The sequence below is a fragment of the Ramularia collo-cygni genome, assembly GCF_900074925.1.
Source record: "Ramularia collo-cygni strain URUG2 genome assembly, contig: RCC_scaffold03, whole genome shotgun sequence".
NCBI lineage: Eukaryota > Fungi > Ascomycota > Dothideomycetes > Mycosphaerellales > Mycosphaerellaceae > Ramularia > Ramularia collo-cygni.
The window spans coordinates 1,644,504-1,658,764 of NW_019716257.1; the positions used below are offsets into that span (position 1 = coordinate 1,644,504).

At 54.2% G+C, this 14,261-nt stretch overlaps 4 protein-coding genes; 1 reads left to right on the forward strand and 3 right to left on the reverse strand.

The window, feature by feature from the left end:
• The window catches only part of RCC_02997 (uncharacterized protein), a gene marked incomplete at both ends in the record, with an annotated part of 3,938 nt that extends 1,277 nt beyond the window's left edge, over positions 1-2,661 (forward strand). The window contains 2 exons of the mRNA XM_023768290.1: positions 14-205; positions 284-2,661. Of these exons, the coding sequence (XP_023624058.1) occupies positions 14-205; positions 284-2,661 (2,570 nt within the window).
• A 1,881-nt stretch (positions 2,662-4,542) lies between these two features.
• On the reverse strand, positions 4,543-5,886 carry RCC_02998 (probable Fe-containing alcohol dehydrogenase; the record flags this gene model as incomplete). XM_023768291.1 has 2 exons in its annotated part: positions 4,543-5,614; positions 5,678-5,886. 2 exons carry the CDS (start codon positions 5,884-5,886, stop codon positions 4,543-4,545), a joined length of 1,281 nt encoding a protein of 426 aa, XP_023624059.1.
• Positions 5,887-6,595: 709 nt separating this feature from the next.
• On the reverse strand, positions 6,596-12,699 carry RCC_02999 (related to ubiquitin-protein ligase Ufd4; the record flags this gene model as incomplete). XM_023768292.1 has 4 exons in its annotated part: positions 6,596-6,698; positions 6,752-6,845; positions 6,911-12,366; positions 12,668-12,699. 4 exons carry the CDS (start codon positions 12,697-12,699, stop codon positions 6,596-6,598), a joined length of 5,685 nt encoding a protein of 1,894 aa, XP_023624060.1.
• A 358-nt stretch (positions 12,700-13,057) lies between these two features.
• Positions 13,058-14,024, reverse strand: RCC_03000 (related to Protein fmp52-1, mitochondrial; the record flags this gene model as incomplete). XM_023768293.1 has 5 exons in its annotated part: positions 13,058-13,304; positions 13,360-13,379; positions 13,445-13,778; positions 13,890-13,933; positions 13,986-14,024. The coding sequence occupies 5 exons, from the start codon at positions 14,022-14,024 to the stop codon at positions 13,058-13,060; spliced, it is 684 nt and encodes a 227-aa protein (XP_023624061.1).
• Between the last annotated feature and the right edge of the window lie 237 nt (positions 14,025-14,261).

Here is a 14,261-nt window from a genome sequence, read left to right on the forward strand (position 1 = left end):
AGCGGCAACGCAGGCTCCGGTCTGCCTTCCGTTGATGGTGCTCTCAAAGGAAACTTCCCCTCCGTCGATGGAATGGTTAGCGGCAACGCAGGCTCAGGTCTGCCTTCCGTTGACGGTGCTCTCAAAGGCAACTTCCCCTCCGTCGATGGAATGCTTAGCGGCAACGCAGGCTCAGGTCTGCCTTCCGTTGACGGTGCTCTCAAAGGCAACTTCCCCTCCGTCGATGGAATGGTTAGCGGCAACGCAGGCTCAGGTCTGCCTTCCGTTGACGGTGCTCTCAAAGGCAACTTCCCCTCCCTCGATGGAATGCTGAGTGGAAACGCAGGCTCAGGCCTCCCTTCAGTCGATGGTGCTCTTGGAGGCAAGCTCCCTGGTGTTAACGACATCCCCTCGGTCGATGGAATGCTCAGTGGAGACGCAGGCTCAGGCCTCCCTTCAGTCGATGGCGGTCTTGGAGGAAAGCTCCCCGGTCTTAACGACATGCCCTCGGTGGATGGAATGCTCAGTGGAAACGCAGGCTCAGGCCTCCCTTCAGTCGATGGAGCGCTCAAAGGCAATGCAGGCGGCGCTGGTCTCCCTGGCCTCTCTCTGAACGGCGACGGAAAAGCCTCAGCCGGAACTGGCTCAGGTTTGCAAGGTGATGGCCAAGGTTCTCTGGGTGTTGGTTCCGGTCTTGCTCCAGGCCTCGATCTCAACGCGGGTGCTGACGGCAAGCTTAACGGAGACAAGAACTCTGGTATCATCCCATCAGTCGGTTCAGGAAACTCTGGTCTTAACGTTGATGGCTCGCTTAACGCCACCAACGGTCAAAACTCACAGAATGCCGGATCCGAATTCCCTGGAGTCTCGACGAATGCCCAAGGACRCAGCACACTGGGCCAGAACGGACCCGCACTGTCTTTGAGCGGTTCAGGCGAGATGCACCTGGGCTCCTCCAACGGACCAATCATCTCGGTTGGATCATCTTCAAACTCAGGAGGCATGAAGCTTGGTGGTCAAAATGGAGTTCCTTTCTCACTGTCAGCAGACGGATCGATGTCATTGGGCACAGAATCCAACAAAATTCCACTCTCCCTCTCTGGATCGGGCAGCCTTCACATGGGAAACTCAGGTTCCTCAGGCCCTCTTTTGCAAATCACGGCTGGCGGGCAGATGACCATGGGCACTAGCAAAATCCCTCTCTCCCTCTCTGGGTCTGGTAGCCTCCACATGGGAAACGCAGGTTCTTCAGGCCCACTCATTCAGGTCACAGTCGGAGGTCAGATGTCAATGGGCACTAGCAAAATCCCACTCTCCCTCTCTGGGTCTGGTAGCCTCCACATGGGAAACGCAGGTTCTTCAGGCCCACTCATTCAGGTCACAGTCGGAGGTCAGATGTCAATGGGTGCAGGATCCAACAAGATYCCGCTCTCCCTCTCTGGGTCGGGCAGCCTTCACATGGGAAACTCAGGTTCCTCCGGCCCTCTCATCCAGGTCACAATTGGAGGCCAGATGTCAATGGGTGCAGGATCCAGCAAGATCCCGCTCTCCCTTGATGGATCGGGTAGCCTTCGCATGGGCAATTCGGTATCTGGCCCGCTTCTTCAGGTCACAGTTGGTGGACAGATGAGCATGGGTGCAGGATCAAACAAGACTCCCCTCTCTCTTGACGGCTCGGGTTCGCTCAGAATGGGTGCTTCTGGAGCTGGCCCGCTTCTTCAGGTCACAGTTGGTGGACAGATGAGCATGGGCTCAGGATCAACYAAGACWCCCCTMTCTCTTGACGGCTCGGGTTCGCTCAGAATGGGTGCTTCCGGAGCTGGCCCGCTTATCCAAATCACAATCAGTGGACAAATGAGCATGGGTGCAGGATCAAGCAAGAGTCCGCTTTTCCTTGACGGCTCGGGTTCGCTCAGGATGGGTTCTTCCACATCCGGCCCGCTTTTGAGTGTGAACGGCCAAGGGCAAATGCAGCTCAACAACGGAGGCCTCAATAACGGACCGCTGCTTGTGATCCTGGTCAACGGAGACATGCACCTCGCCAACCAACAAGGACCTCTCTTCCGTATCAACGGCGATCGAATGGAGATCGATACAGGCAAAGGCTTTGCTCCATTCTTCCTCAGTGCTAGTGGAGTCRTGCGATTGCACAGCAGCAATGGCCCAATAATTTCCATTGATGCTCATGGTGCGATGGACGTTGGCGAGAGCAGCTCTAGCAGCTCAGGCAAGGCATCCGGCGGCATCTTCGTCAATGGATCGGCCAAAGAATCACAGGGCAGCAGCTCAGGCAAGGCATCCGGCGACCTTTCTGTYAAGGGATCGGCCAATGCATCGCAGGGCAGCAGCTCTGACAAGGCATCTGGTGGCCTCTCCGTCAAGGGATCGGCCAAAGAATCACAGGGCAGCGCATCCGGCGACCTCTCCGTCAAGGGATCGGCCAAGGGATCGCAGGGAAKCAGCTCTGACAAGGCATCTGGCGGCCTCTCCGTCAAGGGATCGACCAAAGAATCACAGGGCAGCGCATCCGGCGACCTCGCCGTCAAGGGATCTGCCAAAGAATCACAGGGCAGCAGCTCAGGCAATGCATCCGGCGACCTTTCTGTCAAGGGATCGGCCAAGGCATCGCAGGGCAGCGGCGTTTCTGCGGAGGGCAAGGGATCCGCCAAGGTCAGCAACTGAGCTTGACCCCATCAACGAATAATGTGCTTGAACTTCGATGACTTRTTGGTGTTGTACACATTCATAGACTGGGCGAGCCTTGGCTCATCTTTTAATTAAATTTCCATCACTCAAACTTGTACAGTACACATTCACTTGGGGAGCAATTCTTTTCGATGTGCGACAATCTCTCCCCCTAACCAGATAGATGTCTTTTACCTTTTCAGCCCGGTTTGCAATGCAAAAAATGCAATCGACATGGCAAACCTGCTGTTCATCTCTATCCTTGTAAGCTATGGCYCAAAATTGTGGCCTCCAGTGACTTCGACATTTGACGCCCAAGGCCAGTGAGATTGAAAAATCTCTGTTGCGATTAAAGGAGGTTCTGAGATTGGTCATCAGGAGTAGGGCCAATCCGTCTCGAGCTACACGTAAGATACTAAGCCTCTTACTTATCGGGCATTGACGTTCCATCCAATGTCCTTTTACCTCTTCAAAAATTGCTCGCAGTGGGTGGTGCTCCTTGTTCCGCGCGAGAAGATGCAGTCGACAAGACTTCGAAGGATTGTGAACTTGAAGCTGGCCGAGTTTACTCGTGGTACACCGATGACCACAATCACGAACMGATGGCTATGCCTACCAAGAGGAGATATTCTATGGAGAGCCACAATGTATCTGCATTCGTCTGGAGAGCTCGCCAACCAAGTCGTCGAAGAAGTTGTGTGTGAAAATGAGACCAAGCTGGTGTTGAACAATCATCTGTCTCGGACGATACGCAAGACAACTAGGTACTATGTGCTACCATCATCAGGCCATGGGCAGCGGCAATCAATGCCAATGTCCAATGTAGCTGCCGGGGAGATGGGATTACCCGCTAGTCTTGCTGGCTCATATGAAGCGATGTGCGCTTTCTCGGCCGGGACTGCAGAGTCGAAGGCGTATCRTCACCTCCACTGTCGCTCGAAAGGTCAATAGCCAAGTCTTTCTATGGTGCGCCTTTCTTGGCATCATAGATAGCTCTACGCCGCCTCCAGCTAGGGACCAGAACGTGGCTCGGACGGAAGAGGATTGATGGTGAGTGAAGGTAAAAGTCATTCTTTCCGCCTGGGCTGTGCGTATTGCTGAGGCGCGACTGCTGAGGAAGGTGTGACGCAGCACGGCGTTTTGACCTCAACTGTCTTCTCGCGCCGGATGAGGAAACAAGAACAGTTAATGCCCGCCGGACGTACCATCACCGCTGCACATTGCCGCACTGCTCACTACTATGGCGCACTGTCTTCATCGTCGCAGAGTAATCAGTAGGCCATGCCGCGAGAGTACCGGCCGGAAAAGAGCCATGGCCACACGACTGATTCAAAAGCTACTCGCCAAAGCAAAGCAGGTGGGTGGTTGAAGCCAGGAAGAGAGCTTGTCCGAAGCTGATGGACATCTGCCGTTGTCACCGTCGCGCTCAGACAAGTACCTCATGGGACAGCGAGGCCACTGCGTCCAATGTCACTCGGGGAGAGCGATCGCTCCTTAACTAGAACACGCACAGAAAGCAACCAAGGTGAATGGAAGGTTGACGACGAATCAGAAAGAAAGCACACCGCAAGAGCGGCAGCTCATTGGCAGAAAACAGAAAACGAGCACCGCAGTGAAGGCTTGTGTTGACAAGCCATCGTGCAGAAAGCACCAAAAGATCCATGGCTGGTCGAGCAGCACGCGGAAAGGAAAGGGCTGATACAGAGCCTCGATCATTTACCTTTGAGCAGCGCAGGGGACAGTAAGTTGCGGCCATGCTGCCTCCAAACTACTCAGCACAATTGTCCTGCTTGGTGATTGGATCCCTGTATGTTTTTCATTTCTTCTCTCGATCTCACGCAGTCCTTTCTTCTGCCGGCCTTTGTCCTCCGATGGAAACTAGTATTCCATTGCCTCCTCAAAGAGCCCTCTCAATTGATCGCGCTCCTTGTCGCTACCACTTGCTTCGAGGCCAGGCGCCAGCATCAACACTCTAGCCTGTGGAATTGTCCCCTCGACCAAACCATCAATGTCCGAGTTCTTGAAGCCCATGGCCTTGAGACCTCTCGGCTGATCGCCAAGATCGGAAAGGAACCTTGCCAAGGCTTCGCTCAACACCTCCCCAGCACTCTCCTTCTTGACTTGCGAGATGTCAACTCCGAAGCATTCCGCGGCGGCCAAATGGCGTTCAGGATTGCTTGCAGCTGTGAATTTGAATACCGCCGGAGCTGTGACCGCGACAGAAACACCGTGAGGAATGATCGCCGCACCTCCTACTTCATAGCCAGCATGCCTGTACCCAGGATTCTGCCCAGAAATGGGGTAAGACATGCCGTGGCAGAGATGCACGCCAGCGTTTCCAAATCCAACACCAGCCAAGGTGGCAGCAAGAAGCATCTCAGACTGTGCCTCCCAGTCATCGGGGTCCTTCGTAGCGCGTGGGAGATACTTCACGGTGCTACGCAAAGCCTGCAAAGAGAATATATCGCTGATTGGATTCGCGCCCTGGTATGCTGGCCTGTTGATGGGATTTTGTGGCCGTGGAGTTCGCTCATAGTATGGAATAGCGGTCCAACTCTCCAAACTGTGGCACAGGACATCCAATCCCGAACTAGCATGAACTGCCGATGGCATAGTTCGGGTGTTGATCGGATCACATATGCCGAGGGTTGGCTTGAGGTTACGGTGTGCAATGCCCGTCTTTGCTCGCTTCTCTACCAGATCAAAGATGGCCGTTCCAGTGGTTTCCGAACCCGTGCCTGCAGTTGTTGGCACGGCGATCAATGGCTTCAGCTTCGCAGTAATGGGCAGACCCTTGCCCAGAGGTGCATTTACAAAGTCCAGAAAATCCGCATCCGGGCAGGTGGTGTAAAGGTTCATCAGCTTGGCCGTGTCCATGACACTTCCACCGCCGACAGCAAGGAAGGCGTCTGGCTGGTACGGCTTGGCGTAGTCAATAGCCTCCCGAATTCTGTTGAACTAGTCAATGAAGAACTTGACAAAGATTCAATGATAACGGGAGGATACCACATACGAGTAGTCCTTTGGCTCGACCCTCACATTACTGAAAACCTCAAACTTCACACCCTCGCGCTCCAAAYCCTCCGACACCTGCTTCATAGCGTCCAAGTTCAACACAGTCGAATCAGTAACGACCATGACCTTCTTCGCTCCCATATTCTTAAAATCCATGCCCACTTCCTTGGTACAGCCTGGTCCAAATCGAATGCTGGAAGCGGCCATTTCGAATGCATACTCCTTTTGCTGACTCTGATCGACGGGAGTCGCTAGTGAGCGCCTGCGACCTGCAAAAGGATTCAACATTCCGCCATGGCTGTTGTGTGTGTGAGCGCCTGGGTTGGAATGGCATGGACAGGTACTGCTTCCAGAATTGACTGCACGAAGGAGGTTCACAGCCTGCTGGGCTCTTGAGGGAGCCACCCGTAAGATAGCCATGTTGAATCGAATGCCTGGTGTAGAACACAATAGAACCAATGTGATATGTGGGCAAGGAGGAATGCAGACGGTCACTACGTCGCCCTACGTAGGTAATCCCTCGGCCGCCATGGCTCCCCGCTCAGCCGAGGGACGAACTAGAGCATTGACCCTGAGGAAGGTAGGCCGATTACACACAAACTATGATACAATTCAATGTCCCGAACGTCAAGCGCAAGTGAAAATGCTCGGTAACGATCATAAATCATATCCATTCTCTCCGTAAAGTGCTAGGATAACTGCCCAGCGGCCGAGCGAGCGAATGAAGCTCGAAGAGAAACGCCAGGCTATGCTTTCCCACTGTATTCGCCACACGCCAGCAAGGCCAGACTTCCTTGCCCGAGACCTGTTCGTTTTCGTCGTCTGTTATGATGTTCCGCGTGCTGCGAAAGCATTCATCTTGCATGCCCTTTCACACCCTTTCACACCCTTTCACACCCATTCCCACAACACCGCTCTAGCTCAGGTGGAATGCCCCCTGTCCATCGGACATTGCAACATTCAGTTTGGCTTTCAGGATCTCCACTGAGGAGTAGTCCGGARGCTTCAAATATTGAACGCTGGCGACAAGTCAGCAAGTTGTTCTCGCCATGCATCTCTGATATTGACTTACCAGGTCATGACTGAAGGAAGATAGTCGTCGGAAGAGTATGGTGGCTCACTAGGCTTGCATACAACAGTAAACATCGGCGTAAGCGCCTTGAAGCCTGAAACACAAGCAGGTTAGTCAGTCCATCTCTCAGTTCAGCAGACCTGTGAAGCGCAAACATACCTCCGATCGGCAGCTTAGRACTGCCCGTAACGAATTGCAGAAAGGCTCTCTTCTGTTCCGGCGCGTACTCCGACATGACCTGTAGCAGATTCCTCACGCTTTTACTGTCGAGATTGTACCCATGGTCGGCCTTGATAGAGTCCATCAGCGTGGCCAGCGACCAGTCTTCATCCACCCGCCCGAACAGGCCAACGAGTTCTTTGGGCGTAAAGGACTTCATCGCAGTGTAGGGGAACACGAGGGAGAATCCAGCACGGAAAGCATCAACCTGCCTCTGCACGCCTGCACCCAGTGTGAAGTCGATGACCTTTTTGATGTAAAGGCCGACATTGTCGAGGTTGACATCGAGGTTAACACCGTTGTCCACGAGCTCGATTTCCGGGTATCCGGGAAGCGTGAAATTTATGGCCAAGTCCTCGATCTTCGCATCGTTAACGCGAATCTGTTCCATCTTCATCGCCTTTTGTGTGGCAGATAGTCTCGGATCCTCTTCAATTCGCTTCTTAGCATTTTCGTACTTGCGCAGCATCTTGAGCGACTTGGCCAGGTCCTCGTCCACTGTAGCAACGGCACCGAGCGAAGGCGTGACCGTAGTTGCGCTGTCTCCGATGCGAAAGAATGTCTGATTGAAAGACACATCAATAATGCGTGCATCAAGCATGGAGCGAGCGACAAATTTGCCCAGCATCTTGAAGAGGTGAAGCACCCTCTGACCATTCTCGTTGGAAGCCATTGTCTCGCTCATCGGTCTGGGAAAGAGGCCCTGCTTGCCAAAAGCGTACTCGTCATCGCCCTGCGAATCGCTGTCACGCCATAATTTGGTGCTTTGCTTGCAGAACTCTTTGGAAACGGTGGAATAGAACTCGAGCGTCGGTCCGAGACCGGTGCCGACCTCCTCAAAGTACTCCACTTCCAGCACACTGGAGGAGCTCCCGTACAGTTCCATGACCTTGATTGCAGATTCCAGAATGCGAGTGCGTGAGATGCGAACCTTCTGGCGCTGGACTCTTCCAAGGAAAACGCGTTCGTCGCGATGACGTCGTGATTCATTGTCGGATTGCGCGTTTTGCCAACGACCCATTAACCGCGAGTAGCCAAACGACGTTGACTGCAAGAAGAGATGACGAGTCTCAAATGGGAAGAGGAAAGGATACAAGCGGGCAAGATCCTCGCTCCAGCTAGGCAAGCACTGGCTTGCAACGATGAGTGGTTCGTCCATTTGTCGGTTCAGCTTCGCAGTAAGCTTCGTGTTGATAAACTGCGTGACGGGTTCATGCATCAACTGCACCGGGTTGTTCTCTGCCATGACATCGTCCAAGTTGAGGTTGAGGTCGTGAAGTATACTCATGAGCCGTAGGATCGACGCAGTCACAGGGTATTGGTCAAGAGATGGCGGTAGCCCATCCGAGTGAATGTTGCCAGACGCGCCTTCACTGGGCGTGCTGCGCTCTGTCGGTGACGGACCTGAGACCCGCTTGAACGAGATGGTATGTGTCGCCGACCAAATGTTGCGACTTGACGCATCGTCTCCCTGCGCTTGGTTGAAGTGACATGCGCGGTAGATGGTGGTGTCGCTTGCAATTGGCTGATCATTGACGCTGAATTCAATGTGCCAGTCTTGCGGCGCTTGTTGCAGAGCGGAAGCATATGACATGCCGCGCGCCGAAGATGTCGGTGTGGCCAGCAACTCGCGTGCCGCCGCAAGTCGAGATGTGGCCGACATGCGATCCCTGCCAGTAGGAGTCGGTACACCTTGTGAAGGGGTGCCAACACGCGCGCCGTCTTCGGTACGAGCTGTAACTTTGCCAGACTTTGCGATTTCGAGATTGACCGCCGACGGATCAGGAGCATCGTCTTCAAGTKCGCCGTCCTCCAGATCGTCGACAAGAGCATCCAGATCTGCTTCAATATCGGCGTCATCATCATCATCATCCGAGACGTGAGCCTCATCAGCACACTCCAAAGCCTTTTGGATAAGAGCCGCATCTTCGTCCGCGTCTGCCCCTTGCGATGACGAAGCGGCCACATCTGCCTGCGATGCAGGATCGATAGAGGATGCTTGCGCAGACTGTCTTCTAGACGATCTGCGTAGCCGACCGCTACTGTCCTCCGTCTTGCCAGTTTCTGCTTGGCCAGCATCCGATTTGGAAGCTTTGCTCTTCTTACCGCTGCTGCGAGTTGACAGAGAGTTGGCCAAGTTCGGGATAGGTGGGGGTTGGTCTCTTCCTTCGCGACCTGCCATAGCGGCCGCGTACGCAGCCATTGCGGCGGAAATGCCATCTCGGCGGGCACCGCGTGGTCGTTCCGAGAGATTGATGCGGGGGCGAAGATAATCCTCCAGGGCCTTGAAAGTTGCAATGGCGTGGATAGAGACCATGATGTTTCTAAAGTGCCGAGGAATCCCAGAATCTTCACCGGCAACAAGTTTCAGTCGCAGCTGCTTGGCGAGCATAGAAGCAGCGCTTCCTCTGTTGCTCTCAAACGCGTTGTGGGAGACCGTGACCACTTCGAAATGCTCTGCACGGCTCAACAAGTCCTGCAGCTTGTAAACGAGCACACTGAATGCGGTTGAAGGCGAGTTGGCATCGCCAGTGGCAATCTTTGCATGATTCGATGTTGACATGAAGACTCCAAGAAAGTCTGAGCGCGCGCGGGTTGCGACTTCCTCATCGTCGACGGTGAAAATCTCAAGCAAAACTTCCACGATGCCGGAAGTCATCAACTCGTAGCTGGTAATGCTCTCAAGAACATCTCCACCAAAGTACTTCGCTAGGCGACGGAAACATGTAGATCCGCTCTGGTCTGGCGTGTTTGAAAGAACATAGCAAGCCCTCAGCTGGTCAGCCAGGGACTTGATGTCGTTGAGAACTTCAGTAGCCTGGGTGCGCATTTGTTCGCTAGCACCATCTCCGTGCGCTTCAACGAAGCGTTTCGCTTGTAGCGTGATCACATCTTGAGCATCCACGATGCGGTGCGATTTCCGAGGAGGCGGMATGTCTGAAATGTCCGAGTGATGCCCGGGTCGCGCGGGTTCATCATCGTCGTGTTCATCATCGTGCTCGTCATCGCCGTCTTGTGGGACTGGGCCGTCTCCATGCTCGGAATGCTCGTTGCCATCATGACCATCATGATCATCATCGTCGCTGCCTGCGTCGTGAACGTCAATCTCGACGTCAATCGCTTCGCCGTCGTCGCCCTCATCATCGTCGTCATCTTCGAGCRGCTGTCTGCGGGTTGGTGGCGCATCGATATCTTCAAGCTTGACGGCAACTGTGGAATCTGCCTCCTTTTTGATCTCGCGGGCTGCCAATTTGGCAATCTCAGCCATGACGCCTTCACGGTAAAATTGTGGTCGATAGACTGATTCCATACGCTTCAAGAGCAGCTCCGCCGCTTGCAGGGCAAACGTCACAAGCGACGCATTGTCCTGCTGTGAGAGGATAGATGCAAGGTGAGAGGCATACGTGACGCCGTGCAGGGCTTCTTGTAGAATATCAATATCCAAATTGGACAGCATCTTCAGCTGTGCAGTAAGGACCTTCTGACGAACACTCAGGTTGACAGTGCTGGTGTATGCATGCATCAGCGTTGGGAACAAGATGACAGCGAAGCGCTTGACCTCATCAGCACAGTCTTTGAGCAACTCGAGCATCTTCTCATTTGGCGAGGCCTTGGCTCGCGACGACAAAGACGCAGTTGCGGGACCCGTGTAGCCGGCGTCTTTCAAGTCGTCGAGGAACGTCAGGCTCTCTTGTGAAACGGTGGGAAGCAGTTCGCAAATGACATTCAAGGTTTCGAAGATTGACTCTCGTGGAGTGCGAATGATTGATTGCATAATGACATTCTTGTCAATCTTCGCGGCAACGCCATCTGTACCCGTAGGCGGCGACACGCCGGTCAGGATTTGGTAGAGCGTGTCAACGACGTTCATCTTCAGCAGCTCTGCGGACAGGCGTGGACTCGCACGCGCCGTGATGGACAATACGCGCAGGAACTGTGTGTGAATGCTGGGGCCAATCAAGTTGGTGGAGCCTGGAAGCAACAGACGCAGAATGGCTTTGAGCAGYTCAGCACTCACCAGCTCCTCCAACTTGCTCTCGTGGAACTTGAAACTGTCGATGACTCTGGACACACACAAGGAAGCCTGCTCGACCACACGTTGATCGCTGCTAGAAAGCGTGGTCAACAGGATTGGCATCACGTCGCGGACTGTTGGAAACGAGTCTTCTGGAATGTTGCGGCAGCAATTGGCTGCGGTAGTCACCGCCGTTCTCTGCGTGCTGGTTGCGAAGAAATCGAGATATGTCAAACATGCGGTCAACCCGCCTTCCCGCACGATGGACGAAGGGAACTCTACCGAGATCTTTTCCAGCGTGCTGAGGGCTTGCTCCGCGAGGTCGATGAAGTGAATCTCCAAAAGTTTCTGGCAGAGTATAKGCACTGCACCGCCGTACACCACGCTGGCAGTCGCAGCAGGGAGCGCCTCCATGAGATTGGCGATACAGCGGCACGCTAGCAGCATAATCTCCGGATTCTCCTCGCCAGTAAAGGCATTTGGCTGCATAAGCGTTACCAGCTCTTTGACATATAGATCGGGTGCAAAGTGGCCGGCCAGGTTGTCTTCGTTGGAGACCAAGAGAAGCTCAGACAGCTCCTGCAGTGCAATGAGTTGGACAGAAGAGTCGTCCTTGGTTCGTAGTTGGGCGAGTATGTTGCGAAGACGGCKGTGGGTGCCAGAAACGATGCCGCTGAGTGCTCTCAGGCTACTAGTCAGACCTGAGTGGCCGCCAAAGCGAGAAAGATAGCCGCCACCGAAGGGATCCTCGGCGCGGTCCAGTGCATCAAGCTCGTCGTGGGTGGGGAAGCCCCGCGGCATATCGTCGCTGCCGTCTGCTCCACCGCCAGTGTCTTGACGGGATGGCTCAGCGGCATCGTCATCATCATCGTCGTCGTGCAGCTGCTCGCCTCCCTTTTCATCCGTGTCCTTCATCACCACATCTTGATCTTTCCGCGAGCTTTTGCGCGGCTTCCTCGCAGGGACGCTGGAGCCCGAGGGGTCGGCAGGTGTATCTTTACTGCGCCGGCCGGTCTTTCTGCGGGAGGAGTCGCGCGGCGCCTGCTGCGGCGAGGTTTCTGCCGAGGAGCCCGATGGGCCAGCACTGGACATCACCGTATTGCCCGTGGAGGCAGTTGTAGAGCCGGTTCCGGGTCGCCGGCGTTTGGAGCTGCGCTGCTCGCGTGTCGCCTCGGGTGTCTCGGTGGTAGCGACCTTGCGCTTGCGTATTGCCGGTAAAGCAGCAGATGAGGCTGTGGTGTTGTGAGGTGAAGAGGGCTGCGCGGTAGCAAGGGCAGAACTGGGTGCAGTCGCGGCGGAGTCGGTGTGCGGTGTAGTGTTGCTATCGTCGGCGGCAAGCAGCCTTGCGGAGGCTGAGCGGAGGACTCGCTGGCTTGGCTGACTTGGAGGCATTTGTCAACGATTGTCCGAAGAATGTGCTTGTTTGTGGCTGTCGTGAATGGGATGGGGAAGGTGAGGTCAGAGAAGACGGTGGAGTGGGTTGGATCGATGCGGAGGTGCTTGAAGCAAGAGCGACTTCTGCGGCCTTCGGGAATGCCCGTGCAAAGCATCAAGTGTCTCGGAAGGAGCTGAGAGTGAAGCTGGATCGTGAATGACGGGTGACTTTAAAAGTCGGGCATGCGCGGGAGAGGATGGCTACAGTGAAGGGGACGAAGCAAGCGGAGGATGATTAGCTGGCATACCTTTCAGATGCTGGTGTACGCGAATTATTCATTGCCCTCCATTTAGATCCCCATGAGCGAATCTACGTGCGAGGCAGTCAGAAGTGATTCGCAACGTCAAGGTCGCAGCGTCTGTCATGTGCTGGGGATGGTGATGTGATGAAGTGGGATCTCGGAGAGTTGCAGCCGCTGGCTCTAAGGCATTATAGGAAAATCCCCCCCACATGGTCCGTTTCAGATCGATTTAATTATGCGAACTGCTGCAAATGGTAATTGAATCTAGATGGCGAGGAAGAAGTCTGCTCTCTACAGATACTGGGATGATTGGGATCGAATAGATCGCTGTAGGCAATAGGAGGAACAATTGTTACATTATGTAGCTTCCCGGGCCTGCTTGTTGATTCATCAAAGTCAAAGATCCCATTCTGTCCGGCCCAGCCTAACGACATCAGCCTGTCCGAGAATCGTCACCTTCTCCTTTCCATCGACATCTTTCAGCGCTTCAAGCCCCGCCCTAACAGCAGCTCTCGCAATGACCTCGTCGTCTTGGGCCCAGAAGTCCTTCAATTTGTTGCTGACAGCGCCCATGGCGCCAGCTAGCTTTCTGAACGCTGCCTCTACTATCCGAGTGTCGTCCCGAGCCCCGACGATCAATCCTCTTCAACGCCTGTTAGCATGGTGGTTTTAGTACAAAAAGACGTGACTTATCGTACGGTCGGAGTATAATGACACGCTGGCGCGAGCTAGTTAGCACTCATTTTTTGTGCAAAGAACGCGAACAGCGCAAAACATGCTCACCTTGAACCCCATACTTGCAACAGCATCTTCCAGCTCGCCTTTCATTTTGGGATACCCAACCATGCTCTGCGAGTTTGCTCCGGAAGAGGATATGAGTACATAAACCTTCGTTCCCTTCGCCGCTTCCTGTGCGAGTGCAACGTTGAGGTCATAATCGATCTTACGTTGGTTCTCGAAACCGCCAGCTGCGGCACGAGTTGTTCCCAGCGCGGAGATGAAGAGATCGTTGTTAGCTGGAAATTGCTGAGGCCATGATGAGCTGTCCGGAGAGACGATCGGGTTGTTGATCTTGGTCTCGCTGGGGAGAGGCTTGCGACTGAATGTGGCAATTTTGCTACAGAGGATGTTCTGATTAGATATGGCTGCACTTGTAAACGTTGGGGCCGGGAAGATAGGCAACAAGTGCATCTAGACTAGGCCGCCTGGAGAAGGCATCGGTACACACCTAACGCCATCTACAGCCTGAAGTGTCTTCAGGATGTGGGACCCCTTTGTATGTTTTAGCATCTGTCACGCTTCTTTTTGCAAAATGCTTACGGACCACAAGCCCCGTGGCGCCAACGAGGACGACTGAAGCCATGTTGTCGATAGTCAGGAAAGGCAGGAAAGTGGGCCCTACGATGAGGGAGCAGGCCAAGGAAGCATCACTCTGTGTTGATTAGAAAACGACAACAATGACGGCAACATAGAGATGATGTAATGAGAATCCGGCTCATCGTCGGTGATTGCAGCTCGCTGCTCTAATGTCCCGGGGGTGAAGCCAAAAAACGCTGTGGCTAGCGCGGCGGCCTGATTGGCCGCGGGAGCGGCCGAAAAA